This window comes from Actinia tenebrosa, unplaced genomic scaffold (assembly GCF_029948245.1).
Source record: "Actinia tenebrosa isolate PJP-AT-01 unplaced genomic scaffold, QUT_ActTen_1.0 PGA_scaffold9__36_contigs__length_13948895, whole genome shotgun sequence".
Taxonomy (NCBI): Eukaryota; Metazoa; Cnidaria; class Anthozoa; order Actiniaria; family Actiniidae; genus Actinia; species Actinia tenebrosa.
This window is the reverse complement of record NW_028292586.1, coordinates 7,599,636-7,627,548: the sequence shown is the minus strand read 5'-3', so window position 1 is coordinate 7,627,548 and position 27,913 is coordinate 7,599,636. Positions and strand designations below refer to the sequence as shown.

General features: G+C 39.0%; 1 protein-coding gene across 1 annotated transcript in view; it reads right to left on the bottom strand.

Moving 5' to 3' along the window:
- Positions 1–22,860, bottom strand: part of LOC116308258 (uncharacterized) — a gene marked incomplete at its 3' end in the record, with an annotated part of 38,725 nt that extends 15,865 nt beyond the window's left edge. Inside the window, 31 exon segments of the mRNA XM_089024877.1 lie at positions 831–875; positions 1,101–1,154; positions 1,522–1,566; positions 1,688–1,741; positions 1,830–1,883; positions 2,288–2,341; positions 2,474–2,527; positions 2,606–2,659; positions 3,170–3,214; positions 3,364–3,417; positions 3,862–3,906; positions 4,601–4,654; positions 4,753–4,797; positions 5,969–6,022; positions 6,661–6,705; positions 8,152–8,205; positions 8,280–8,324; positions 9,151–9,204; positions 10,089–10,142; positions 10,746–10,799; positions 11,411–11,464; positions 11,579–11,632; positions 12,392–12,439; positions 12,716–12,799; positions 13,568–13,639; positions 15,686–15,748; positions 16,210–16,251; positions 16,580–16,756; positions 17,707–18,260; positions 22,546–22,637; positions 22,712–22,860. Coding sequence (XP_088881003.1) covers positions 831–875; positions 1,101–1,154; positions 1,522–1,566; positions 1,688–1,741; positions 1,830–1,883; positions 2,288–2,341; positions 2,474–2,527; positions 2,606–2,659; positions 3,170–3,214; positions 3,364–3,417; positions 3,862–3,906; positions 4,601–4,654; positions 4,753–4,797; positions 5,969–6,022; positions 6,661–6,705; positions 8,152–8,205; positions 8,280–8,324; positions 9,151–9,204; positions 10,089–10,142; positions 10,746–10,799; positions 11,411–11,464; positions 11,579–11,632; positions 12,392–12,439; positions 12,716–12,799; positions 13,568–13,639; positions 15,686–15,748; positions 16,210–16,251; positions 16,580–16,756; positions 17,707–18,260; positions 22,546–22,637; positions 22,712–22,722 — 2,268 coding nt within the window.
- Between the last annotated feature and the right edge of the window lie 5,053 nt (positions 22,861–27,913).

Genomic DNA, 27,913 nt, shown 5'->3' with positions numbered 1-27,913 from the left:
CCAGAGATTGTTTCAGGGTTCAATCTGTGAGTTAGACATGCCCTGACTTAGATCAGCCCAGAGGTTGTTTCAGGGTTCAATCTGTGAGTTAGCCTTGCCCTGACTTAGATCAGCCCAGAGTTTGTTTCAGGGTTCAATCTGTGAGTTAGCCTTGCCCTGACTTAGATCAGCCCAAAGGCTATTTCAGGGTTCTATCTGTGAGTTAGCCTTGCCCTGACTTAGATCAGCCCAGAGATTGTTTCAGGGTTCAATCTGTGAGTTAGCCTTGCCCTGACTTAGATCAGCCCAACGGTTGTTTCAGGGTTCTATCTGTGAGTTAGCCTTGCCCTGACTTAGATCAGCCCAGAGATTGTTTCAGGGTTCAATCTGTGAGTTAGACATGCCCTGACTTAGATCAGCCCAGAGGTTGTTTCAGGGTTCAATCTGTGAGTTAGCCATGCCCTGACTTAGATCAGCCCAGAGATTGTTTCAGGGTTCAATCTGTGAGTTAGCCATGCCCTGACTTAGATCAGCCCAGAGGTTGTTTCTGGGTTTGATCTGTGAGTTAGCCGTGCCCTGACTTAGATCAGCCCAGAGATTGTTTCAGGGTTCTATCGGTTAGTTAGCCGTGCCCTGACTTAGATCAGCCCAGAGGTTGTTCCACGGTTCGAAAAAATGTGAAGGTTTTTTTTGAAGGCTGACTTAAGAAGGAAAATAATGATAAGAGGAGGACGTTATTGGACAAACTGATCCGAGTCTCCTGGAGAATCTTTTCTTCTCCCTTCAGAATCCTGCTATCCCCTTACATCGATAATTTATAACCAGTTATCAAGAACGAAACAAACACTTACGATTGGACCTTTATCACCAGGAACACCGGGCTCTCCTGCAGCACCCTATAGACAAACAAACAATATTAACAAGATGGTATTTATCAAAATTGATTCCCTAGCTTTCGCACATGGTTAGAAGAGGCTACTAAGAAATGGCGCGCCTCTACCCGTTACGACAAACTGGCAGGCCGCAACAGTATTCATTCATAGAGAGAGATTTCACGGCAGCTATGTTGTTTTTTATATTACAATTAAAGTTGATAGTTCATTGATTGATCGCTTGTTTACCTTATTTCCGGAAGTACCGGGTGTACCAGGGGATCCTCTCTCTCCACGGGGACCCTGTGGCAATCGCATAAAAATAGATGAATGAGTTTTAATATCATGTTATCATGTTATCATGCAAGGGAGTCTGGTAGTAGAGGTCAAGTACGCATGCGTGCAAACGTCCTATTAATAGTTTTGTTACAGAAAAAGCTGTATACATGTAACAACATTAAAAATTCTGGCCAAAAAAAAATTAGTAATTAACTGACAAATAACCTAAAATTAGTAGTTAACAGTCAACTGATATTTCATTATTGTGGTTAATATTATGGTCAGCGCTTGTAAAATTATTACAGTTAACTGACATTCGGCCGAAGAATTAGTTGTTAATTGTCAATTGGGTACACCCCCATTGGCACCCTCATAACTGATAATTGCTTACCCGTCTACCGCGCGGACCACGAGGTCCAGGCTTTCCTGGCTCTCCCTAAAGGAAAACAAATTTTGAAAATCAAATGAATAAATTTGTATTTTTAAATTCAGGAATCTAACAAAGAAAGTAAAGGAACAAGAGTAGTGAAAGTGTATTGTAGTTATTTTGTTTTTACCCTTGAACCTTTGGGACCGTCGCGTCCTCTTGTACCGGGGGCACCGAGGTTTCCCTATGGGAAATAAAGGGGAAAATGAACAAATGAATCAAGAATAAAACGATCAACTAGAAACACAGAAAAAACCAAGGCAAATAGACACCTTCGTTCCAGCTTGTCCTGCGTAACCAGGCATACCAGGTAAACCACGCTCACCCTACGGAATAGCAACAACCAAGTAATGAATGGGGTTAGTGTAGTACAAATGATGAAGAATGGAATTAGACGATGAATGAGGGACGAAATGAGGAAGGAAGTAAGCAATCGAGGAAGAAGGAAAGGATTGAGAGGAGAGAGGACGGGAGGATGGGAGGAAGGGAGGATGGAATGGAGACAGGATGGAAGGGAGGATGGAAAAGAGGAAGGATGGAAGGGAGAGAGGATGGAAGGGAGGGAGGATGGAGGGAAGGGAGGTTGAAAGGGAGGGAGGGATAAAAGATTGAAGGTAGGAAAAGAGTGGAGGAAGGAGGAAAGAAGAAGGAAGAAGGTAGGAATAAATATGTAAGGACGGAATTAGGCAGGAAAGAAGGGATGAAAGAATAAGGGACGAACAACACTAACCTTTGGTCCAGATGGTCCAGTAATGCCAGGTGGTCCCGGTAAACCGGTGCGACCCTAACAAAAAAAGTCACCAATGATAATTACATAATTAATTATTAAATTATTAATTCTAGACCATGTTAGTTGCCTTACAAATGAAAAAGAACAATAAGGGCTGCAATATGTATGATGTCTAATACCCAGTACCTTTGGTCCTTCTCTGCCCTCAGGACCGGGAAGTCCTGGTGAACCGCCAGTTCCCTAGGAAAGATAAAAAGAAACCTCATCGTCGTCGTCGTCATAATCGAAAATTTACAAAACAAACAAAAGTAAGCCTACGTCTTCGCCTCTTGGTCCATCGTCTCCTTTCTCGCCAGGAAATCCGCTCGTTCCCTATGAAAAGAGAATTGATAAACAAATCATTGAAAACTCAGGGCGTCCACAAACACTGGATAATGACAGACAGAGTGTCATGAATTGCTAGAAAGTTAGGTTAATGCACCTCTGCTTGGATCTTGGACAAGTGGGGATTTTTTTCTTTCTTACATTCTTTCTTTCATTCATTCTTTCTTTCTTTCTTTCGTTCGTTCGTTGAGCCCCTCACCAATATACCCCTTGCATGTGACGTCACAACAGCTTAATTTGGAGAGCGAAACAAAGGAATTTCAATCTCCAGAGAATTGGACGCCTTGAATGGTTATGTCCTCCAAATTAAGCTGCATTCCGACGGGCTGCAAGGGATCGATACAGCGCTGGTTCTATGTTTACTGCACGTTTTATCCAGGGGGAGGGAGGTTGGGGTATGAGAGAGGACTTGCCCAACAGTTTTGTTCAAGAGTACAATATTCCTATTGACACACGACACACGACACACGACACACGACACACGACACACATACATACCTCATCACCCTTTGCACCTGCCGGTCCACGTTTACCACGGTTGCCCTGACAACGTGACACACATAAACAAAGATAAGTCACGTGACAAAATTTTAATGGAATTTTTTAGGTAAATACTTCATATAGGAACCCCATGGAAAGATCATTCGTAAAATTATACGTTATGCAATTAGATTCTCTCATGGTGGATATACCTTTGGTCCGGGAAGACCTTGATATCCTTGTGGTCCTCTTGGTCCTACTGGCCCCTGCGGGTAGAGAATAGCAGCAAATATGTTATGAACATTATTATATAATATCATCATATACTACTACTACCAGAGTCCATTGCGCACCTAGTTTTATTAGTTCAGAAGTATTGAATATCTTGCCGTTCTCATTGTTGAAAATCAACAATAACAGAAAAGTGATATTCTCCCATTGTAGTAAAAATGGGAGAATATAAAAAAGCCTGGTTTCTTATCCTCGAGTTTTGAGGGGCACTTTGCATAAATACAATAGCTTGTTATTGTTAACTGCACAAAGTGCTCCTCAAATTTCATGCAAATGAACCAAATCGAAATGCTTTATGGGTTGTAAGAAACCAGTGACTTGCTTTGCTCATCGTATGTGTCTCTCTCCAGTACTTCTCGTTCATTCATGAGACTAGTTAGAAAAACCTACCTTGTTTTGAAAGAGATTTTACTACTTACCCTGTTACCCTTAGATCCTGGTGGTCCTTCAATTCCTGGGTATCCCTAGAGATGAAAATTTTTTTTTGAAAAAAACAACTTTAATTGCAAAACCCAGCAAAACCTAGTTAGCCGTGCCCTGACTTTGATCAGCTCTGAAGTTGTTTCAGGGTTTATTCTGTTGATAAGCCGTGCCCTGACTTAGATCAGCCCAGTAGGTTGTTTCAGGGTTCTATTTGTGAGTTAGCCATGTACTGACTTTAATCAGCCCAACGGTTGTTTCAGGGTTCTATCTGTAAGTTAGCCATGTACTGACTTTAATCAGCCCAACGGTTGTTTCAGGGTTCAATCTGTGAGTTAGTCATGCCCTGACTTAGATCAGCCCAGAGGTTGTTTCAGGGTTCTATCTGTGAGTCAAGCCGTGCCCTGACTTAGATCAGCCCGGAGGTTGTTTCAGGGTTTAATCTGTTAATAAGCCGTGCTCTGACTTTGATCAGCCCAGAGGTTGTTTCAGGGTTTAATCTGTTAATAAGCCGTGCTTTGACTTTACTTTGATCAGCCCAGAGGTTGTTTCAGGGTTCGAACTGTGAGTAAGCCGTGTCATTGAAATAATAGGGTGAAATAAAATATGGCATAACTTTGATTAGCCCAGACGTTGTTTCGAGGTTTGATAAGATTTGAAGGTTTTTGGAAGATTTTGCGGACAACACGTTTCAATTGAGAATTCGAAATAAGTCGAACATCACTAATGTTTACTTACAGGAAGACCGTCCGCTCCAGGGAAGCCAGGCATACCGATCTTACCCGGATCACCCTAGCAACAAAATAGCGATGTTAGGAATAAGTATATCATATTTCAAAGCACAATAGACATAAGATATCATCTCAAGATCGAGATAATTTGTGGGTTACCTTTGGTCCAGGTGCTCCCGAAGAGCCTGGGATACCGGGTGGGCCCTACAGATAATAAGAGGTTAAAGTCAATAGAAATTCTTGTTAAAGAATCGACCAATCACTAGCACCATTAAGATGTATTTACGTCACTTCCTATTGAAGAATCGACCAATCACTAGCACCATTAAGATGTATTTACGTCACTTCCTATTAAAGAATCGACCAATCACTAGCACCATTAAGATGTATTTACGTCACTTCCTATTAAAGAATCGACCAATCACTAGCACCATTAAGATGTATTTACGTCACTTCTTATTAAAGAATCGACCAATCACTAACACTACTAAGATGTATTTACGTCACTTCCTATTAAAGAATCGACCAATCACTAACACTACTAAGATGTATTTACGTCACTTCCTATTCGAGAATTGACCAATCACTAGTACTACTGAGACGCATTTGCGTAACTTCCTGCTAAGAAATCGACCAATCACTAACATGTAATATGTTATTACGCTTACTTCCTGTTAAAGAATTAGCCAATCATTATTCTTCACTAGCACCACTGAGATGCATTTACGTCACGATCGTTAAAGCAAAACAATGCGCAAAGCATCATGGGATTTTTGCGGAAAATGTACCCTAACACAAAGTTTATAATCACAAAAAGAACTGAGAAGCATTTACGTCACAAACGCTTAAAGCAAAGAATAATGGAATGTGTTTGTGAAAGAAAAACATGGCGCATCTTGAGGACCTAAAGCTCATGGTATATTACGCAATATGTGCGTTTGAGGTAATCGGAGCAGGTTTAGAATACCCCGCAAATGATATGCAGTTGTCGGAACACTTTGTAGGACGACGCATACAACAATAGAGGTCATGGTCATTAAGTATGTGCATATGATTTGCGGGGTGTTCTATTTACTCACTTTCACAGGGAGCTGCAGTTACTTGCTTGTCACGCAGCGGAAAACTCTCGACGCGCGAGTTTAAGTTAGTAACAGACCTTTTTAGCGAAAACTTTTTGACAAACATGTAAAATATTTAGACATGAAAGAATCAGTTCCAAAGAGTGGCATCACATGGTCTGAAATGTGCACAACAAACGACGAAGCTAAATAGGTCTATTGTGCTCAAACCTGACAGTAAACATGTAATATGGAATAAGTGTTGAACTAATAAAATAAGATATTGGTCTTCACCCCTACCCCCACAGGTTATTTACCGGTGGTCCACGCATTCCTTGGATACCTTGAACACCAGGTGGTCCCACTGGTCCCTAAGAAAATAGATTATAATTATGCTTATTACTTCTGAAGACTGTGAAAATCCATGTCGGATCTTGGTTTATCTTTCGAGAAGCTAGCATTTTGGGCCAAAGCGAGTATCTCTAATGTAATATAATTTATACAGCACAGCTGACTTCACAATACCAGCTTTACAATGTATACAACAGGTGCATGTTGCGTCATAGTCGCCATCTTGGTTGGCAATAACAAAGCATTCCTCATTAGCTTCTCTTGTTATTCATATCTCTATGGATTTTGAGTCACATGGTTGCACACACTCTATAGACCGAGTCACAATAGATATGACAAAAGACCAGCATAAATTATATTACACTGGAGATAACCCGTATCTTGTTTTATCGTCAACAAAAGATTATGAACTGTCAACGTTCTTCTAGGTTTCTGATTTCGTTTTGATTATGATGAATGCGGGACGAAAAGATCCAACTAGGCATCATATTTTCCATTTCAGAACTTGTGTCATTCTCTTGAAAATAAGATTCTTTGTTTGCATTGTATATTCATGTGTCTTCGCCTGCACAAACGTTAAACAAAGAAAGGATGCTCTAGGGAATGACGCGTGGTCTGAAAAGGAAAAACAGTGATTAAGTCTATTGTTGTCACTTACCGGAGCACCTGCAGGACCCGGTGGTCCACGTTCACCTCGAGCTCCCTATGTAAGAGAAGAAGTATTAATAAGTAGGAAAGAGTAGGAAAGTATAAGAGATAAAAAAGCATGACGACAGCGCAAGATTCGACAACCTTCAGGTTAAGCTAATTCCGTAAAACTGTGGAAGAAACTTCGGGGTTGGTCAAACCATAGTTAATTGCGTGGAATGGCTAGAAAACCCTTTTGTTATAGGTCTTTGTTCACTTTTTTCAAGCGTGACCGTGCACAATCCTTTGTTTTACCATTGTTGGCAATGGCTGAGTGATTAGACCAAAACCTTTATTTTGGCTGCTAGTTCAAAATACTTAAAACGATTTATAAGAGATATTTGAATACTCCTTACAACAATCCCATAGACAAAGTTTATGTTTACTTATTTTGCAATTTCGGATGAGCATAAATCAAACATTGTGCATGGTCAAGACCGGTTCAACATCAAAAGCGAACAAAGACCTGATAACAATAGGTTTCCTAACCATTCCCCTCTATTAACTATGGCCAAACGTCGCGCTTCACAAAAGGCGTACGCATTGAAACCAACAGATAAAATAAGGCGTTGTTTACTTATTTTGCAATTTCGGATGAGCATAAATCAAACATTGTGCACGGTCGAGACCGGTTCAACATCAAAAGGGAACAAAGACCTGATACTTATAGGTTTCCTAACCATTCCCCTCTATTAACTATGGTCAAACGTCGCGCTTCACAAAAGGCGTACGCATTGAAACCAACAGATAAAATAAGGCGTTGTTGTTTTATATCATTTGGTTCGACTCTGGGTCCAATTTCTATTACAGTGCATTGTGGGTATCAAGGGACGAAATAGCTGCCATCTTGAAAATATATCTCCAAAGAGTCCCACAATGCACTGAATGCAAACGCGACCCAGTTTTTAAATCAACCTCGGAACGGCTGAGGTTCTGATGTGCCGTGCCGTGCCGTGACCGTCAAATTGAGATGCTGGTAGCATTTCAGTATCCAAGCGTTTTTGGTTTGCCAATAATTTAGCACACTGAAATGGGTTCAACGGGTCTTCGTATATGCAGAATGTGAATCAGAATGTGCTTGTTACGCGCTGGGATTTTTTTACATGCATAGAAAGGCGACCTGGCAAACACAGAAAAGACTAACACTCTCTTTGTCAGGACTACAGGCTTGAACAAAAAAAGAAGAAAATATTTGACCAAAAAAAAAAAAATTTTTCCCCCCATTAAAAATATTATCTAAATCAACTTACCCCCCTCCCCACAGTGCAATGTTGGTTCAATAGGTAGCACCGCTTCCTCTCTCGACATTTGTTTTGGGGGGAGGGGGGTCGTTGTAAATGTGTTTTACAACAAGATATCCTTACGTACTATAAAATTTTGAACTATTTTGCCCAAGATTGTAGCTACAATCGACGATTAAAGAGTTAAAAAAAGAAGATAAAAAAGTCGTGTTTTTACTTACCACTGTACCACGTGATCCTGGTGGTCCCTTTGGACCTGATTCTCCTTGGGGTCCCTGTGGTAAGAGGGTCAAAATAAAGTCATGAATAAAGCAATAAACTATTACAGTCTTGTTGTGTCTATACGCACCCGTTCTCCAGGTAATCCGGCAGGACCAGGTTCTCCACGCTCTCCCTGGAAATAATAACAATTAATAATAATAATAATAACAATAACAACAACAACAACAATAATAATAATAATAACAATAATAATGATAGTAATAATAATAATAATAATAACGATAACAACAACAACAATAATAATAATAATAATAACAATAGTAATGATAATAATAATAATAACATAACAACAACAACACCAACAACAATAATAATAACAATAATAATGATAATAATAATAATGATATAAGTGGGGTCCCTGTTACTCCTAAAGGAATTGAACTCATGGTACTTAGGCGCTGGGATTGACCTCATTTTGGGCTGGGAGAGGATGGAAAAACGGGATGAGGGTTATTGGGAATGGAAACCCCATAAATGGTAATGGAATGTAAAAATAATTGATTTTTAGTCTGATGCCAAAATAATAAAAAAACAAAAGGAAAACTTAGAAATGCTCTTTTTAATAATTATTCTGAATCACCAAGTGTGTCGCACAGCGGTAATCCACTCCAAGTATACGTGTATGGTTCTAAATGGTTTCAATGGTAGTTTCCAGGCTGAGCGCATCTTTTGGTCAGCGGCTTGTCATGTAAACATGATAAAAACACGGACTGGGATTTTGCCAAATTTTCAGCTGGGAACTGGGATTCAGATCCCCCTCCAGGGCCCTCTTGTAAACTTCTATTGCGCCTGAAAGGGCACCCCTTCAAGCACGACAATGCAAACACCTCTAACCGTTTTAGAGTAAAGTTACTAAACCCGTGAAATTGTTGACTCGTTTGGTGCCATCGCTCCTTTTATTAGTTAAAAGGCGATTTAAAACTGTTCTAGAAACGTACCCTTTCTCCTAATTCTCCCTTTTCTCCATTGTCACCTCTTGCGCCAGGCGCACCCTATGGAAACAAGAAGAAAATAGTTTACTTTAGTTTCATTTATGGTATAAGTAAATAATATTACTACGATAACAGGGCCTCATGTGAAAGAGCGCACTTTACCTCCTCAGACTATCAGTACTCCTTATTACGGGTATAGACCTCCTCGGGTCGAGCGTAATATTTTCCACTTCAGACCACCTGTCATTCCCTAGATTATCATTTCTTTGTTTAACGGTTGCACATGAGAAGACACATGAATATGGATACAACTCAAACAAATCTTATTCTCAAGGGAATAACACGTGGTCTGGAATGGGAAAACATTACGTCCGAGCAGAGGAGGTCTATTTAGGCCCCGTCCACACGTATCCGCAATCTTTTTTTACGGATACGGGTTGCGTCCACACGTGTCCGGAAAGGTTTGTGTCCGTATCCCCAAATTTTACGAAAACGGATACGTGTGGACGGTGAAAACGATTCGAATATGCTGCGTGTGGACGCAAACATTTTCGTATCCGCAAAAAATAATTTGCGGATACAAAAATTTCCGGATACGTGTGGACGGGGCCTTAAAGCTACATAGAACAAACATAGGTGCAAACAGACGTGGAGATCCTGAGGATCGAGCCGTGGACCTCTAGCTCTGAAGGCCGCGCACTAACCAACTGAGCTACGCCTGTTCCTAAAGTAGTTGACTGTGCTAGGCTCGGAGAAGCAGTCCTCTCGTCCGAATCATAAGAATGCGTCTGAGAGAATTGCTAACGACATAATTTTTGGAAGTATATATATTTCTGGACATGTTTGAATCAGAAGGACAAACCAATGATTGGTCGTGGGTGATGTCAAATGACGCAAGACATGTTTTAGCCAATCATCAGATCCTAATTTTATATGTTATTTACCCGTGGTCCTTTGTGGCCTGGAAGACCAGGAATACCATCAAGACCTCGATCACCCTAAAGAACAAAAATGAATTAATTAACAATGGAATAAACTTTGTACTGTGATACAACCACGATAGTCACCCAATCAGCGTGTGGGTTATATCTAAAATTATATTTATTTCATACTTTGAAGCTAAGCTTCAAATGGATACAAAAAAATGATCAACTACAACATATTACGATTTGAGCTTATCTAGCAACGGATGCTGTATTATGTGCATTGAAAACGAAATATTACTAAACGAAAAAACCGTTCTCACAAAACCCGCGCAATTTCGTGAAACGACGAAATCCTTCATCGAAATAATGCAAAAATTGCAAATCGAGAGGAAAAGGGACAATACAAAATTGCGCAATAAGCGAAAGCTAGTAACAAGTAAAAGGCGCAACGAGATGAGATTTAGTTGCGCAGGTAAGAATCGAAACAATGCAACAAGAAATGCGCAATTAGGTATCTTCACAAAACGACGCAAGAGGGCAAACTCGCGCAACGAGACGAAACAAAACTGCTTTTAATTTTGTGCTGAAAACAATACATTGATATCCTTAAAATCCGCAAATACGAATCTAAATTAGGAACTATTAATGCTACTTAGTTATTGACTGTTTTCTCACCTTAGGTCCAGGTGCCCCAGCAGCTCCTCTTAGCCCATCATTACCGGGAGGACCCTACGAAAATAATACAAGATACTTTGTTAGTGGTTCATAAATGATACATAAAGCCAGGAGACTATATGTCCCTTATGGTCTTGATAGAGTCTATTGGGTATAAATTATTTATAACCAATGTTTTGACAGAGCAGTCAAATTCAGCTTAGGCTGGTTTAAATAGAGGCCTGTGCGTTTAGGCATATTTACACTGTGGTGTTCTTCGAGAGGATCAATGGTGTACCGGTTGGATTCTAGACTAAGTTCAGTTTTCTCAATCCTCTCTCTCTTTTCAAGCGTGGTCTAGGAGTAAAACGTTCGTTTTTCACCACTGTGAGGCCTACGGGTTGGGTCGTGGATTTGCCGGCCGTCCTGCGGACGCCACATGGGAATAGAATTTCCTTAATGTGTCGTTCTCTAGTTCCCACTAAAGGTTTTCTCCAGGTTCTCCGGATTTCCTTCCTCCAACAAAATGAGAGCTCAGTTGTGTGCTTAGAATATTAAATTTGTTGGTATACGGTTTTGTTCCCTCAGTTGTACGCATAGAATATTCAAACCCGTGTTGGTGCGTAGTGCATATAGTCGTCATACTAAAGTTGTTCGCCTATTATAAAGAGGACGAATTTAATTACCCTTTTGCCAGGAAGTCCTCTTGGTCCCCTCATACCAACTGGTCCTGCTGGTCCCTGGAATAATGACAATACGTCAACACTCTTAGTACTATTGGCCATGCAACCAGATAATAAGAACATAGATATTAATAATCAATAATACTTAATAATAAATAGGAGAATACTGACCACTTCACCTGGATCTCCCATGGTTCCCTTCTCTCCTGGAGGGCCAGGATTTCCCTGGATAAAAACAATTAAAATTTACAATTAGATGGAATTTCTTATAGAATTAAGCAAGAGAATATTAAGATAAAGTTCATAGAGCAGTTTGACTGTGAAAAGCTCACGGCACGAACACGAACGTGACACGGCAAGGAATACGCCAGACCAATCACATTGCACGAGAATTTGCTCTCCATCCAATCAAATGCCCGGAACACGGAATAAAGTCGGCGCAGACACGGTCACGCCAACATCTCGACTCTGCCAGACCAATCACATTGCGCGAGAAAACAATTCTAGAAAGCATCATCATCATCATCATTATCATGTCGAGTCTCCTCGGAAGTCATGGTGGACAAGCCATCACAGTCATGCGATAAGGGACCAGTCATAATTTAAGTCCGAGGGGGAAGGGGGGGGGGAGGTGGAGGAGAAAATGGGGGGCCCTCAAAATTTTTTTTAGTGGAACATGGGGGACCTTGAAAGGTCAAAAGGAGGATTGGGTGGATTGGGAGGACCTTTTAAACGATTGAAGGGGTTACCCGAAAAATATCAATGCTATTAGGTGGGGGCCCGGAAAATTTTTTACATCAAAAACATTTTCTCCTCCATCCTCCGCTCTGCTATAGAATGGACCCTTATCACATGGGACCATGATTATTTCCAAGAGAGAATGAAAAACTAAAGGGCTTGAATCCAATCAACATGGCTGCCGCGTGAGAAAAGGTTTGTCGTGCTGACCACAGGAAACTCAATTATGATTAAACGTTGACTAACCGATGTTCCTCTCTGACCACGAGGTCCGCGAGGCCCTTGGTCACCAGGCTACAAAAGAAAAAAAGAGAAATTATTAGTAAAGGCCAGACACTGAAGTGGTAACTGCCAGGGTTTCTTTACGTCCTCAGTTTTTTTCAGCTTTTCTCCGATGCAGTGTGAGGTAGTGTGGAAAGACGGGACCGCCATTTTACGTGGCCATCCATTAGGACGTAACCGAAAACGAATAGGAGAGGGAAGAGAATGAAAGGTGAAAGAAAAAAAAGGGGGGGGGGGGGGGGGGGGGGAAGGAACGGGAACTTTTGTAATCAATTGCGTCATACTCACCACAGCAGGTGGGATAACGATTGGAGCTCCTCCAGAACTAGTACCAGGCCCTTTCGTGTCAGAAACTTGAATTCGTCGCCAATTCTATAAAATGAAGCAGGAAAAGAGATGAAGATAGAAAACAGAAGATAAGCTAGCTTTGATAATGGCGCCTTCTCAAAATTATTGTGGATGCGAGGCTAACATTAAAAAAACCACGAAAAAATCACACTTTTTCTCGATGGAATTTGTGACACTTCTTTCGTATTTCCATGTAAGCCTCGCATTCAAATTTATTGTTGAGAAGGGGTTCATTGTGTATAACAACATGAATGCAAGAACTGCAATAGGTGATGTTCATTCCTTCCCATGTAAATAGGAACCAAAATCTTTCCCGCTATGTTGTTTGCCATAGCAACAGAATGACAAACTCGTAATTTCGAGCCAACGTAATTAAACATGGCGACTATGACGTCATGCATACTCAGGGTTGTCAATAAAATTTTTGGTAGGCGGTTATGAAATGAAAATAGGCGGCAAACCGGATATCACTGGAGCATGTAATCGAGGCATACTTGTCACCAGTCTCACTCTTCTCACAAAAATTCAAGATGGCGGACAACGAGACAACGATCGTTGTAGTTTCGATTGCGTTGCAAGTTTTCGTAGTATAGCAACAAAGATTGGGTTAAAATTTATTTTATTGACACATTTTGCTAGTTTAAAGAACTTTAATGAAGATTTACAATTACATTGGGAATTGGCTGAGTAGGCTGCCGAATTAGCAAGAGTAGACGGCGGAATCTGCCGGTTTCCGGCTTCTATTGAAAACCCTGCATGCTACAAGGATAGTGTAAATGACGGTATACGTACCACTTTGATTCCTGGTCCAGCAGGTCCTGCAGGTCCTCTCCTACCAGCAGGTCCAGGAATTCCAGTAGGACCCTGTAAGAATGGATTTGGACTCAGTGTCATTGGTGAGTTGAGTTTGTGGTATTCGAGGGATTTTCGCCTGGTTTTCCCACAGGTAGCCCAAGCTTGGCTTGGCTGAGAATAATTATTTCTTACGGGGGGGATCTTAAAACTGGCTAAATTCAAAATATAACCACACAGAGCGAAAGAAGTGCTATTTCTCAATGATCGAGTAAAATTTCGAGGCTTTATCTCACGTTTCAATGATTTTATTGAAATTTTTGATGAATCCCCATACATTCCCTTATGACAAGACGCCACAGAAACTAAGCTTGGGCTACCTGTGGGTTTCCTCCCTCCACAAAATTCAACATCTTCGATCTTAAGAGATATTCTCGGTAGGGTTAAGCTCTTATATCTACTTTCGCACTATACTGCGAATAAATTGGTTACTATGTTTTGTAATCGTTTCGTTGTTCGTGGGTATTTTGTAAATTGTAATTTGATAGGTTGCTTACCTGGCTTAAAAATCTTAAATGAGATTTCAGTTGGCTGGTGTGAGTTAGTTTTAAAATGGTCATTTGTTTGTTTGTTGTAAAGTAGTGGGGGTAGATATTGGTAAATGGTAGGCAGGTTAGTTACGTAGGTTGTTTGTTGATTGGTTAGAAGGTTATCGGTTGGTAGGTTGGATGTTTGGTTGGTTGTTAGGTAGGAAGGTTGTTTAATATAGTGATTTAGAGCTTTTTTAAGGGGGTTGGCTGATTGACTTGGTAGTTGAATAGGTTGTTGGTTGATTGGTTAGACGGTGGATTAGGTAGATTTGGTTTTAATTAGTTCGTAAATAGTTGTTGCGGGCGGTTGACGATGATAAAAAGGAGTGGAGTGGTTGCCCAAATCTCCCGAGCCAGGGGCTCATGTTTAATGCGCTCGAAGGTGCGCCCTGTACCCTCCTCTTACTATCAGTGCTCCTTTTTACGGGTATTTAATTAAAGTTAAACAGAACAGAGAGAAGTCAAAACAGACGTGGAGCTCCTGAGGATCGAACTATAATGCGAACTGTAATGATGAAAAGGTAAATTATACACCGTGAAAAGATGAAAAAACTTACTGACGTTTCGGACGCTAGTCCTTCGTCGGAGTAAAAGAGAAAGAAGTGGTAGAAAGGAGTGTATATATGATAGAATAAGACAAAAGAAACCAATGAGAGCAAGGTAGGCAAGGAAACAAAAACAAACAATCAAAAGACAAAAGAAAAGGTTAGTTGAAAATAAAGCGTTCATTAATCCCGTTGGGACTAAGAGTGCCCAATAGGTGAATAAGCCGCATTTCTTTGGTCTTGCGACAATCATTGTTGCCGTTAAGCAAAGAAAGACCGAATTCATTGTTTTCGGTCTTTCTTTGCTTAACGGCAACAATGATTGTCGCAAGACCAAAGAAATGCGGCTTATTCACCTATTGGGCACTCTTAGTCCCAACGGGATTAATGAACGCTTTATTTTCAACTAACCTTTTCTTTTGTCTTTTGATTGTTTGTTTTTGTTTCCTTGCCTACCTTGCTCTCATTGGTTTCTTTTGTCTTATTCTATCATATATACACTCCTTTCTACCACTTCTTTCTCTTTTACTCCGACGAAGGACTAGCGTCCGAAACGTCAGTAAGTTTTTTCATCTTTTCACGGTGTATAATTTACCTTTTCATCATTACTGTTTCATTAGAAACACCGACGCAGCTCACACTAGTTTTTAGCTAGTTATATCTTTATAATGCGAACTATGGACCTCAAGCTCTGAAGGCTGCGCACTAACCAACTGAGCTAGGCCTGCTCCTCATGGTCAGTTGGTTGGTTGTTTGGTAGGACTAAAAGTAAGTTGGAGGTTTTTCGTTGAACTGGAGTTTTGTTAGGGGGTAGGTTGGGGGTAAGTTGGTTGATTAGCTGTTAGATAGATTGATATTGCTTTTAATTGATTTGTAAACTATGCTGGCCGAGTGAGGTATAGAAGAAGTTTAGCGTTCAGTGTTTGTGAGTTGGTACTATTTATGAAAGTTAGTTTTGAAAATAAATGAATGGCATAACATACTTGAGGTCCTCTGTTTCCTTTAGCTCCTGAAAAACCTTTAGGTCCTTCTAAACCTGGTTCTCCCTACGAGAGGAAACACAAGGGGTACATCTCAAAACCTCTGCTCGCAGGGTACATCTCAGTGACATACATAACAATCATTACCACAGTGCAGTCAACTCAAACAAGCCTCAAACATAAACAAACATTGAGCGTTTGTTTCCACCCTTTCCCCCCCGAAAAATACGGAAACTAAGGGTAGCGTATAGCGAGGAAAGCGCTGCCCCACGTCAAGAGAGTAGATTTACTTTTTTTAATTTTTAATTTACTTGTTTCGTCTCTCCTGTGCTTCCTTACATAGGAAGCGCCATAAGCACTCAAGAAGTGTCATGGATGCACTCGCCTACGGCTCGTGCTTCTCCTTACACTTCTTTCGTGCTTACGCCACTTCCTGCGTGCTTTATTACTGAACGGAGCACCGAAAAAGCTGTTTTATCTGTTAAGTATAATGCGCTATATAAGAATATATATTCTTTTAAACTTACTGGAGGTCCTGGAGGTCCTGGTCTTCCTGGTACTCCTGGAATCTATGAAAAAAACATTGACTCAATTATAAAAGTGGTAGTGAAAATCAACAGTGATAGTGATAATGATGGTGGTAGTAATAGTGATAGTGATGGTGATGGTGATGGTAATGGTGATGGTGATGGTAATGGTGGTGATAGTGATAGTGATAGTGATGATGATGATGAAAATGATAATGATATTAATAACGGTTTAGTGAAACATCTCTAACAGGTAGTAGCTCTATATCTTGAAATACACACACACAAATACATATATTAAGAAAGGAAATAAATTTGAAAGTTAAAAATATAATCATTCTAATCATTTATCTTTTAATATAATACTTACATATTTAACGTTGCCAACGACAACGGTTCCTGGAGTATCAGTCGTTGGAAATCCAGCCTGTCTTGTTTTTCTCACTACAAACTTTGGAATCGGGCGATCGCAGTCGGGAACGAATTGTTCGCAATAGCTTCCCATGCGTGTGGAGTCTGGCACAATCCGTAAATCATAAACTGAACCCTTAAGACAAACGAAATGATAGCAATTTAAAAGCGTTAAAATAAAAGCAATGCATACTGAAATATTGGAGTTGAAGCTCTCTTCTTCCCCTGCCGCATGTCATCACCTTGACAATTAGCCCCTCCCCCTCCCCCAAATAAAAAATCTACCGTCCCTTACAAAATCATTTCTCACTATATCTCTTTGTTAATCCTAAACCAACATGGCCGCCATGTCTTTTTTTCTTGACCCTCAGTCTTGGTACAAAACCATTTCTCACTATATCTCTTTGTTAATCCTAAACCAACATGGCCGCCATGTCTTTTTCTCTTGACTCCCAGTCTTGGGACAAAAACATTTCTCACTAGCTCTCTTTGTTAATTCTAAACCAACATGGCCGCCATGTCTTTTTCTCTTGACTCCCAGTCTTGGTACAAAAACATTTCTCACTAGCTCTCTTTGTTAATCCTAAACCAACATGGCCGCCATGCCTTTTTCTCTTGACTCTCGGTCTTGATACAAAACCATTTCTCACTAGCTCTCTTTGTTAATCCTAAACCAACATGGCCGCCATGTATTTTTCTCTTGACTCCCAGTCTTGGTACAAAAACATTTCTTACTATATCTCTTTGTTAATCCTAAACCAACATGGCCGCCATGCCTTTTTCTCTTGACTCCCAGTCTTGGTACAAAAACATTTCTCACTATATCTCTTTGTTAATCCTAAACCAACATGGCCGCCATGTCTTTTTCTCTTGACTCCCAGTCTTGGTACAAAAACATTTCTCACTATGTCTCTTTGTTAATCCTAAACCAACATGGCCGCCATGTCTTTTTCTCTTGACTCTCAGTCTTGGTACAAAAACATTTCTCACTATGTCTCTTTGTTAATCCTAAACCAACATGCGGGCCGCCATAATGACTGCAACCAATCAATATTTAGACCTCAAGTACAGGGGTCCGATACCTACCCTAAAATTGGTGCCATCCTCTAACTGGCTCCCGAGCACTGTGTCTCCAGATGTATTGATGTGTAACGGGAAATCACTCGGTTTGTCTATGTACGATTCAACGCCAACCTCAGTCTCACAGTCAGCCACCATGATAATCATCTTCTCGCCGACACTCAACGCTATTCGATGCCATTCGTTATCTGCAAGGCTTGCAGAGAAGGACACGCTCTTGGTCTGTCCACTTTTCGTTCGGTACACTAATCCAACAGGATTAATAGTGAAAGCTAGGGACATGTGGCCTTCACTGTTAAAAATTGAAAACAAACTTCCTCTGTTATCCATGGCGGCTTTTATAGTCGCCATTATTACGAAGGTTTTCGGGAAGCGTCGAGGGAATAAAAGGCGAGTGGGGAGACTCATGGCTTTGGAAGATGTTTCCATTCTGTAGGCGATGTCCTGTTCATATCCGTCGCCTCTTCTTCGCGGCCTGGACTGACATGGTCCTGTTGCTTTTGTCGTATTGCCCGGTAGGGCTCTCAGGTCAAACACCTCTACGAGATTAGCACTTCTGACTACAAAAAATTAAAAAAGTCATCAAAAACATTGTCTTGTTAGTTTTTCATGTTGGTAATGCTTAGTAGATTGGTCATTATCTGTCACTTAAGGGAGGGGGGAGGGGGGGAAGAATTTTTGTTGTGGCATTGATTAACGCTAACTGACCCTCTCAAAAAATCACGGTTTTTTTTAATTATATCCTCTCATACCTGTCAAGGTATCGCCTGATCATTCCTTCAGATGTGATCATGCCCCCTAAATCCTAAGACCGACCCCCACCCCCCTCCCCGGTGATACATAATGACTGGTGATCCTTATGACATTCTCAAGCTGCATTACAAAGGCGCTTACAACAGTATTACTAATGATCGCAAGTGTGACCAATGACACATCAGGTTCTAACCATGTTCGTAGCGAGTTTACTTTACCCATTTAAAGGGTCGCGTTTGATCGGCTGTAACCGAACCTCACTGAAACTTTAAATGATTTGAATCATAAGAAGCATTTGAGGTCTTTAATAATTTTGGACTAGTTTCCATTTCATCAACCCAATGTTTTCCCCTTTTTTTATATCCAAAAACCAAATACCACGCCATAAAAACTCATTCAGTCAAATAAAGTTAGAATAAAGTTAAACTAGAGTAGGACACAAATACAAACGCGTTTAAAATCAAAATTTGAGAAAAAAGGTTAAGTAATTCGTAAAACAAGTCCAAAGCAAAAAGAAAGGGAAAAGAGCTCTATGAAGTATAACTTCTGGGAAATACCTAAGAAATATTTAGTTTTACGGTTACAATAAGGTCATAGTTGGAATATAATGATATATTTATTGTCTGATTCGATGTTTGTGCCAGTAACTCCTGTTTGAACACATTGTCAATCATATCAGATATCTGTCATTAACACCGATATTTAGCTTCTTTATCGCTCTGAAATAAGATCTTTTATATATCTTATCTCTTTGTGTTCTTGGGATTAGTTTTCTAATGTTATAACATGAATATCTTAGAGGCATGAATCACGTCAGATGTATGGAAAGGATATTTTCCTAGCTTTTTGTTTGTCCCATTTGCTTTCTTAATTTGTTTTTTAGTTTAGACTCCTGAAGAGAGTCTCTCCAAGCTTAAGCAAAAGCGAAAAACAACAACAACAACAACAAACAAACAAAAAACAACAACAAAAAACAAACAAACAAACAACAACAACAACACAAAACAAACCAAAACAGCTAGTCCTGGAATTTTGGAGAAATCTAATATCTAGTTTTTTTTGCATTTCTACAGACGTAATTCACTGTCCCATTCAACCAAATCCCATTTTCTTTCGAGCATATAAAAAGGAAATTCCAATTCCAATTGAACACCTCAATCAACCTCTCTGAAGAAAACAAATAACCACAGGCAGCTGCCATGTAAGATGGCAAGAACAATACGATCATCATTTTACATAAGAAAAAAATAAATTTCCAAGAGCAAAGGGATTTTATTGTTCTGCCATCTAACCACAGGCAGCCCAAGCTGCATTATTGGCTTGAGCACGTGATGGTGCAAAATCTCAATACTAACTGAAACAAAATTTAAAAAATATTTCATTCCCGGAGACTAAATAATTTGAAATACAAATATTCTAAAAATATTTTACAAATTGATTCGTTTCACTTTAACATATCACGATTTTTCTTGAATATTCTTTGTAAAAATACTTTTATCTTAACTGATGAGTTTATAATTTTGCAAGTCTGAGCAAAACGAACATGTTGTTTCGTGTATTTCGAATGGTATGAATATTGAAAAATACCAAAACGAAACCTTCAAAATATTTTACTTTATAAAACACATTTTCTTATAATTAACACTGACGGAAAACAAAAAAATATTTAGAAAAAAGCTGCAAAACTACGAGAGAAAACCTCTACATTCGTCGGTATCGAAGCTCGAATTTTTTAAATGCGAACTCATGCTTTCGCTCTGTAGTTATTATTCCCGACCATGCTTAAACATTTGATTTACTTACAAAAAAAGACACGATTTTGAGTTCGGAAAAAAACGAATTTTCCACAAATATAGTCACATTTCTATGCCATGTAAGGGTTAAGATAAATAGGGACTTACAAATGGATATTTATTTTGTACAATAATATATAGAGAATATTACATGGGCGCGCGGAGATACGAATTTTATCTGCGAGTGTCGATATCTCACGAGTGAGCGCAGCAAACGAGTGAGATATCTAAATTGAACACGAGAAGATAAAATTCGTATTTCCAAGCGGCCATGTAATGTTCTGTTTATTATATAGATATCGATGAAACTTGAATAAAACAAAAGCTCAAAAATTCTTTATTAAAATAGCAAGCCGATTCAACAGCGATATCTTCACGTGTGAAAGATATGGTATCTTCCACTGGTGAAAGATATCAAGTTTTCGACACTAGAGAAAACCTGGTATTTCATCGATATCTATATAATAATATAAAATTTATACAATAGGTAACTGTACTATAAAACAATTCCCTTATTTATTGCTCGCGTCATGTCGGCAAAACTAATTTTGACGTTTTAGTCTACAGTATCAACGTTTTTCTTTAGCTAGTTATGACAGTGTAAATATATATAAGATCATTTTGAAGCAGATTATCGTGTTGTAGCAAAGCTTAAAAATTAAAGGGTTCAAGAAGCCATTTATGTGTCATCATTTTTGATTTAAAAAATATTCAGGCTAACAAATGACGTAAAATATTTTGTCGAGGAACTGAAAGAAAGGAATGTAAAATAGATATAATAAAAAGATTTTGATAAATTTTGAAAAAAAAAAAAAATTTTTTTTTCTTTACCAAACTTGAAATTATATTTGTAAAATATGCGATTATTTTTAATTGCAATATTCAAAGAAAGCAAAGACGTATGTTCGCAAAACAGCGTTTATTATTTGTCACGCTAACTCGACGTTATGTGCTAAAGGGATGAAGATTAGAAACATATACCGACCTCTCAAAATTATTTAAAGAACCGAGGACCAAACATACAAAAATAAAGGATTTTTTCCCATGAAACAGTTAATTTTCGTCACAAGATCATTGTGTTGCTAAAATTCAAGTCAAAAGAGGCGGAAATGAGATTTCTTCTTTGTAAGCTTATGTTAGGACCTTCATAAAATCCAAAGAATGTCGAAGTCTCATCTTGGTCACTGAACAATACAGTCTGTGGCGGTGTCGGGCGATTCTAACAATGATTGACTGTTTGCCTGAGGTGTTGCATTTCATGGACAAAGCACATTTCTGTTACAAGTCATTGAAAGTCCATCTACGAAGGTCAAGTGCTTTGGTAACACAACGTACTTCGTTCGAGACGAAAAAGTCTTCCCTTCGCCCTTTACGAGCATCATAAAGGCAAATCTATTTTATTGTTTGTGTACCCAAAGAATATTGATTCAAATTCTAGTGTTTAGAATAAAGCTTTTGTTGTTAATGAAAACGTTTTAATAGAGTGAATTGATCCTAAATGGAAACTGAAAAGTTGAATATTTACTAAAGGTCAGACATCTAGTCCGGGTCGCGTGTACAACGCTACACCTACCCAGTTGTTATATCAAATATCCGTGAAAAGACTCGATACAAAACAGTATTCATCAACTCGACCATCAGCAAATGCAACGGACCAAAACTTATGCAAATATACTTTTACTCCGTACTTATAAAACCTGTAAATACGCTTGTTTTGTTGTTACAATAATTGAACATCATTTGCGTGCTACGTAAACGAACAAACGCGAAAATACACGCAAAATCAAGACGGCATTTCAGAGTTTTTGCAACCATCTTTAGACAAATAAAGTAGCTCAAAAAATCAGACTTAATAAAGAAGAAGTGACAAAAGAAAACTTTGTGATTGGTATTTGAATGGTCTTTTATGCGCTTAAATTCCACAGCCTGCAACAGGAGGATATCTGTGCAGGGTGGTTTACCAAAGACAGTAATGTGTGTTTAGTAAAGTAAGGATAAGTGATTTATGTGTGAAAAATAAACATAATTTAAAAAGAAAACTTCATTCTTCTACGTCATGCAGGGTAAACAATACAAAGAGCAAATTATTCACCTAGTTTAGATAACTATTACTGTCGAAGAAAGCTTACGCTAAACACATATAGCTTGAGATATTTAGCAACTAATCATGAATACCAAAGCCCAAGGACGTATTTCACTGCTTTAGACGAGCAAGATTGAACACCAAAGCAGTGGATTGCCTCCATGGGTAAAAAAGCTAAATATTATGGCAGATAATAGACAAATGAGAAGAAAATACCTATTCGTCTGGCCGCGGACACGTCCTGGGACGAAATACCATGGACCGAAGAAAGCAGGGCCAAAACCAGAGACCCAACGATGCCAAACGTCCTATAAAACATGGAATCAAAGCGATGATTATTTGGCATACTTGCTGGAAAGTTTCGAAAAGCATAGTCACTTACCATGTAGCCATCTTTGGCTTTTATTCCGGCCCAGCTACGAACCGCAAAACAGTGCTGCAATATTATCCCGTATTCGCGAGCCGCCTCAACACAGGCTCACAGTGTATGAAATGTTCGATTATTTGGGAGAAAATGAGACGTGGCCGTGATTGGTGGACTGGACCTCAAGTGTAACAATATCTCTCTCGACACGAGGTCATTCCACCGATACAGGGATATATATTAGATGGACAGCATCAGAGGATCCATTCAAGACTAGGACTGAACTAGGACTCTAACGGATAGTTCAACAATAGCCGTTAAACAGATCCAAAGAAAATGATAAAAATCAATGCTTACGGCTACGCCGCTGAATGTTAGCCCCATTTTACTTTTCGCTGTGCTGCTTATTCGTAACTTTCTACGAATGCTACAAATTTTCCAAGAATTCTTCAATTCAGTCTAGATTCAAACGCGACTAAAAGCTTTTGGATTGTCAAGCACTGTGAGTGTTTTAAGATATGTAGGACCATGTACCAATATGGTGTCTACTTTGAATTTTTGTTTTTTATTTATTTATTTGCCCTTTTGTTTGTTTATCTATTTTTTAAATTTTATGAGAAAATCGGAGCAAATTATACATAAACAAATTGTGTAAATGCGGACTTAATTATTTTCGTAATTATAATCACAATGCTGATAATTCAAGTTTCGAAGCGACACTCTTCGAAACTATACAAGTATTCATTTCTATTTTGCGGTCTTGCTAAATCACAATGTGCTGAATGGAATACACAAACAACTCATTGGAATATATAGCCATTGCCTGGTGTTGGACAACAAGGGTTATGGCAATCAAATACAGAGTTTTAGTTCATGAAAGTACAATGCTAAATTACTCGTATTGACTTATGAACAATACAGCAAATAGCTACAAGTCGAAATGAACCATTCGTTCGTTAGGAACCATAAAATTTCCAAGCATTTGTTACCCAGAAACTGACCTTATGGCCAGTAATGTCAAAGGGCATTTGGATGAAAGATTTGTGAGATGGATTGATCACCTATATGTGCAACTGGTAATCGTATATCATGATTATCATAATATCAGCGGTCCGTATGAAATGGAAATAAAATTGAAATTTCTCTCAAAAACTTTACAGTCGCTCATTATTCATCGGAGAGAAAGTGGATGGGGTCAAAAATCGGGGGGAGGTGAGGGGGGCAAAAATTGTAGCTTTTCAAAAGTGCTTGTGTGTTTTTAAGGGGTGAGGGACCTCCAAAATAGAATACATTTTTTTGCGAATTTCCCGATCACAGTCCCCTTGCATTAATAATTAATTCATGGCTATTAAGACTGATTTTTCAACTGAGTAGAATGCATACTGGGTCTGAGTCCAAAATGTTCCAACAAACTGCAAACACATTTCATTTCTTAACCATAAAAGCGTAATACAGTCTGACAAAAATATAATATGGGAGAAATAGATACTTGGTAGACTTGGAAATGTCCCCAGCTTGGAGAACATTTACTGTGGATTAACACAAGTGTAATCACTAGCAGTCTTGGGTAACTACTTGTATTTTCGATTGATCTCCCGATGTTTATAATTCATCCATGTCAACTGTACAAACGAGTTTAAGCCAAAAACGATTTTGTCCCCAGGGTTGTTCCGAGGGTTGTCCCGAGGGCTGTCTCGAGGGTTGTCCCGAGGGTTGGCTATAATAATCTAAACAAGGGGGAAGAGGTCGACTAGTATTTTCAACCTGTCAGCAGTGAAAACGTTGGCTCCTTTTTTGTCAAATCAATCCGAATACAGATATACTCTATTTCCAAACTCTAGAAATTTGTTAAACTCTACGTTTTATTATTGGGGGACAGGGGGATCATTCGAAGTAAACTTTTCAAAAATGGTTGAAGCCCTCCCTTCACACAAAGTAAGAAATCCATGGTACAACAACGAAACAGCTTCCGTCAAGCTAAATCGGTTTGACCCTCAAAAATGCCCCCCCCCCCCCCCCCACACACACACTCACACACTCCCCCACAAAAAACGTAGCTTTCCTTACTTCGAAGGAACTCTCGCTATAAATGGCGGACATTCTTGTGACATGTACTTCTCATCTTGATTCTATCACTGATATTATTTTTAATTCCATTTTTGAAAATATTAATTACGAGTTAAGTTGGCTTACCTTGAAATTGCTAGTAAATGATTGATCATAGATATGACTGGACGCATGCATGTATGGCTGCCATTACTAGATGAACGTAGTACACCAGACAAACAGCTACCGAAGTTCATTTTCTTGAAATACACCCTCTCCTTTTGACTTTACAGCAGCCTCAGCTGAAGTTTAGTACCAAATTAATGCACAAAGTAAAAATACCTTTTCCTTTAACTTTTCTTTTCTTCTTGCAGAAATTGCGATGAAGTTCTTGACTTTACTGCACACCCATTCACTTCTAGAACAAAACAAATGTCTGTTTGACACTCTTAATAAAGTAGCTATCTAAACGCAGAAAAAATATCAAAACATTGGTTCCCGACTTTTTCGTTTTTTGTTTACATAAAAAATAATACTGGAAAAAAAACCACTAAGGAAAGTAAATTGGAAGTCAGACCTTTCCCCCGCCTTTTTTCACCATTTTCCCGCCAAATACTATTTGAGCCAATCAAAATGTCAATAATTCGGCGGCTTTGCATGCCTTGATTGATCAACATGGCGGGAGGAAAGAGAAAAGTGTTCAACAGAAAAACCCGGAATAAAAGACAAAACGAGACGGAAAATACAGAAGAAAACTCTTCAGCTAAAGCATTGAGGGATACTTCTTCCCAGGGGAAGAAGCTAAAGCTCGATGAAGCAAAAGAAGTAGAAGAAAAACGTCCTGTTTCAGTTCAAGCCTTGACGACTGAACCAACGACTTTAATCAAACCGAAGTTGAGAGACGACGATGTATCAAGGAAAGCATCAAAATATGTTCCTCCATTTTCTAGAACTAGAAAATCAGGAAATACTGAAGAAAAGAGTGGTAATAAGAGCCCTGTAACTAGATCTTCCACTAGAAAAAGAAACCGTTTACAAGTTTTGACCGACGTTGCAAAGCAAAAGTTGGAATTTGAAGGCCGAAATGATGAAACTTCTTCATTAATAACAAGCGAGAAAACAGCGGACTCTTGTCCATCTGATAGAATTAAAGTAAGTTCTCGACTTATACTAGATTTGAATAGCAAATAAGATCATTTTAGTTTACTTAACTGTAGATGTCAAACTCCTTTGTAGACGATCAGGACCAGGGGTTGAGGGGGTGTTTGGAGAGGGGACTGGTCAGATGGAGGGTCAACAGAAAAAGTTGGAATATTTTTGGAATTGGCATCTGTGTTTTGTCAACAGGAAGGAAAGGTCATGAAATTTTCCATTTAAACGAAAAGGGAGGTCACAAAGTTCTCATAAAGTATGATATTCAAAAAAAATTTCACTGGCCTGTCCCTGTGACAGTAAGCTTAAATATAACTGATACATTCGTAACCATCACAAAATACAACAATACAGGTTTTAAAATTTGAAGGTATTTTTAGAGCAAGGGTAGCACCAGCTTCTCAGATATTTCAGCAAGACCCTGATGTCAGTCTGGCTAGGGCTTGAACCATTACGTAACCTTTGGCAAAACAGGACTGTGCACTCAAGCCAACTGGGTAGAGTTAAATGGGAGCTATGCATACATTCTAGGTTACTTAGGTGGTCCTAATTGCTTTTTTGTTGAATCAATTTAGGAAGAACAAAAGGAAAGACTAGAAGTTCCACCTGCAAAACATCCAAAACTAAAAGAGAGGGTAAAAATAAACAGACACTTTTCATTAAACCTGAGAGGTAAAGGGAAGAAAAAAACAAAACAAAATGAAAGTGAAATAGAGGGAGAAAAAGTAGTTGGAAATGCAGCCATACCTGTGACACTGGAAGAAAATGAGATGCAAGAAACCAAAGTTGTTGAAAAGAATAATGAGAAAAAACACCAGAAAACTGCAAAAGAGGCTTTGAAAGATGAAACCAAGGAAAATGAAAGTGAACCTGAGGGAGAAGAATTAGATGGGAATGCAACCATGGAAGAGACAACAAAAGAGGAGAGGCAAGAAACCAAAGCTGTTAAAAATAATAATGAGAAAAAACATCGTGAAACTGTAGATGAAGAGGCTTTGAAAGATGAAACCAAGCAAAATGAAAGTGAACCTGAAGGAGAAGAATTAGATGGGAATGCAGCCATGGAAGAGACAAAAAAAGAAGAGAGGCAAGAAACCAAACCTGTTCAAAAGAATTATGAGAAAAAACATCACCAAACTGAAAAAGAGGCTTTGAAAAATAAAACCAAACAAAATGGAAGGGAACCTGAGGAAGAGGAATTAGATGGGAAAGCAGACATGGAAGAGACAACAAAAGAAGAGAGGCAAGAAACCAAACCTGTTCAAAAGAATTATGAGAAAAAACATCACAAAACTGAAAAAGAGGCTTTGAAAGATGAAGCCAAACAAAATGAAAGTGAACCTGAGGAAGAAGAATTAGATGGGAATACAGCCATGGAAGAGACAACAAAAGAGGAGAGGCAAGAAACCAAACCTGTTCAAAAGAATTATGAGAAAAAACATGAAACTGTAGATGAAAAGGCTTTAAAAGATGAAATTGTAAAAATCCTTATCAAAGAAAACAAATTAAAAAAAGTTCCTGATGAAGATAGTCAAGCAACATATCACCCCAAAGATGGCCATAATGAAGCTCAACATTCCAAGTGTAGTATAGACAACAACTTGAGATCAAAGAAAGAAAATGCATCAGATTCCACAATCAACAAGCCGTACTATATAGACACTGTGGTTCAGGCATGTGTTGACTTTTTGATTCAAACTATCGAAGCAGGTATGTGAAGAAGTGGAATAAACATTTATCAGAGGAATAGGGGAGGGTTAGAGCACTTATGGCATGCTATTCTTAGTCAGTGGGCAGTATATTAGACAACTCTCAGCATTAATATGTCCTTTCCCTTGATAATGAAGTTTATCGTATCATATTGTATGTTTTTCATTTGCTATTCTACGTAGAGACATTTGAGATGGAGAAATATTATTTTGGTAGCACAAAAACATATATGTCCTGTTTGTAAAAGCAAAGTTTTAGGTTTTTGAGGCCATATTTTTACGATGGGTTGCACGTACTGCAAGAGCCTAGTAG